The 2374-nt window shown below is 44.0% G+C and overlaps 1 protein-coding gene across 2 annotated transcripts in view; it reads left to right on the forward strand.

Annotated features, from left to right (window-relative positions):
- The window catches only part of LOC103131143 (tropomyosin alpha-4 chain-like), a 12222-nt gene that overhangs the window by 8193 nt on the left and 1655 nt on the right, over nt 1-2374 (forward strand). Inside the window, exons 5-8 of one of the 2 annotated variants that reach the window (XM_007542726.2) lie at nt 541-611; nt 1074-1149; nt 1654-1716; nt 1878-1947. In XM_007542726.2, the coding sequence (XP_007542788.1) occupies nt 541-611; nt 1074-1149; nt 1654-1716; nt 1878-1947 (280 nt within the window). Of the gene's footprint in view, nt 1-540; nt 612-1073; nt 1150-1351; nt 1428-1653; nt 1717-1877; nt 1948-2374 lie in introns of both variants that reach the window. The other variant, XM_007542725.2, reaches the window with a different exon arrangement.

Genomic DNA, 2374 nt, shown 5'->3' on the forward strand with positions numbered 1-2374 from the left:
AGTAGTAAATTCAACTCTGCGATTCCAGTATAAAACTTGATGATGTTAAAAAATATATAAACAATTTACTTTTTTTCATTTTTCTCCCCTCATTTTCCCTCCAACTTTCCTGAGACCCCTCTACTGCCCCCTGGTGGAATTACTAAAATGCATAAAAATCTGACCTTAGCATTCAGCAGTATTACTGCCTCATGGTTGATACTTAACATAAAACAATTTCACAATAAAAATACCCTATTTTATCATTCAAATCCTTTGAGTAAATTAAGAATTAGTCTTACATGAGCAAAAGCTAAAAGTTCTGTTTATATGGGGAATAATGGGCACATAGTGACTGGCATTAGCATGTAGGCTAGCTGAGCAAAACAAACATTTGAATTGCTCTCAAGGGTTTCACTGTCAAACATCACTGAGATATTTACACTTCAGATTTATAGTTTACATCTATTATCTACTCACTCTATGAGCGTATATTTACTGCTGATGTCTTAACGGGATTTATTTATTTTACTCTGTCGGCCATTTTACCTGTAACCATAGGTTGCTCGCAAGCTGGTGATGGTGGAGGGAGAACTGGAGAGGGCCGAGGACCGGGCCGAGCAGGCAGACAGGTGAAGCCACTCACAACCACAACCATCAGTCCAGACAAACGACTCAGAACCACATCAGGGTCCAAATGCTGTGCTGAGTAGAGCTGAGTAGATCTGACCTTTGACCTTAGTGTGGTGCAACAGATTGAGCCAATAGGAACAGGCCTTATCATACTGAGCTGAAAGCAGCCAATCAGAGCAGCTCAGCGGGTTCTGTTGGTTCTGATGGTTTGGACTGCTACATGAAGCTCCGCCCCTTGATCTTTGATGTCACACTGATGATGATGTCACTCAGACTAACATCCTCCATGTATTTGTACCTGTTTGTTCTCATGGAAACCACTGCATGTGTTGCTGCATCCCCACCTGTCTGTCTGACTCCTCTTTGCTCTGCCATCTGTCTCTTCATTTGTCCTCACCTGTCTCACCACATTACCTGTCTCTCGCTCGCCCATCTCTCTTTCTCTCTCGGCCATCTCTCAGTAAGGTTTGGAGGCTGGAGGAGCAGCTGAGGGGTTTCGACCAATCACTGAAGAGCCTGCAGGCGTCTGAAGACAAGGTACTGCAGGTCATGTGACCTCTCACCTGTCGGTCAGAGCGGGGAAGCTCCTCCTCCTCGCCTCCTGTTGCCTCCATGACCTCTGACCTTTACCTGCGCTTCAGCCCCTCCTCCACCCACTGCGCGCTCTAACACACACACACACACACACACCTTCCGGCAGGCCACGCCCACACCTGTTTGACGCATGTGTTCTCTGCAGTAAGTGTCGGCTGGTGGAGGAGGAGCTGAAAACCGTGTTCACCAGCGCCAAGTCTCTGGAGGCGCAGGCGGAGAAGGTAGGAGGGGGGAGGAGCCTGATCACTGATCAGTTCATCGATAACCTCACCTGGAGGAGGTGGAGGTGTGTTCAGTGGCGGCCAGAAAGTCAGACGTTTCAGTCTCCAGCTAACACTAATGACGGATAGAGTTGCTGGGAGGAGAGGTTAAACTGATCCGCTGACTCACCTGAGCTCCGACACCTGAACAGGTGAGCTCTGATTGGATGTTGTCTCTGTCTCACAGTACTCCAACAAGGAGGACCGCTACGAGGAAGAGATAAAAAATCTCAGCAACAAGCTGAAGGAGGTGAGCCACATTTCAGCAGTTATCTTCCTGTTAGTTTAGTCAGTTAGCCTCCTCAGAACTTCCTGTTAGCCTCCTCAGAACTTCCTGTTAGCCTCCTCAGAACTTCCTGTTAGCCTCCTCAGAACTTCCTGTTAGCCTCCTCAGAACTTCCTGTGTTCCAGGCGGAGACCAGAGCCGAGTTTGCCGAGCGTACGGTGGCCAAACTGGAGAAAACTATTGATGGCCTGGAAGGTGAGACTGGTCTGAGTGTTTTGGTGGTAATCACTAATCAACAATCAATCAAATCAAATTAAGTAACTAATTGGTAATTAATTTTATTTGTAAGTAATAGTTAATGAACTGTAATCATTCATTTATCTTAAATTAATCCTTAATTATTAATTGATTGTTAATTGAGCCTTAATTGATCTGTAATTGTTAATTGATTCTTAATCATTTATTGATAAGTCAGTGATTCTTGAGAATAGGGACAAAATGGGTTTTAATTTTCCCATAATTTTTTTTGTTATTTCTCAACCTTATATATGCAAATATGACAAATAATGTTTAGGAAATGTAAAAAAGTTAAGGTCCAGGCTCCCAGTTTCCACATGTTTTTTTTTTATTACATTTTTAATCAATCTGACCCAGATCATTGTCATCACCATCTGACAAAAAT

Source organism: Poecilia formosa, unplaced genomic scaffold (assembly GCF_000485575.1).
Source record: "Poecilia formosa unplaced genomic scaffold, Poecilia_formosa-5.1.2 Scaffold723, whole genome shotgun sequence".
Lineage (NCBI taxonomy): Eukaryota > Metazoa > Chordata > Actinopteri > Cyprinodontiformes > Poeciliidae > Poecilia > Poecilia formosa.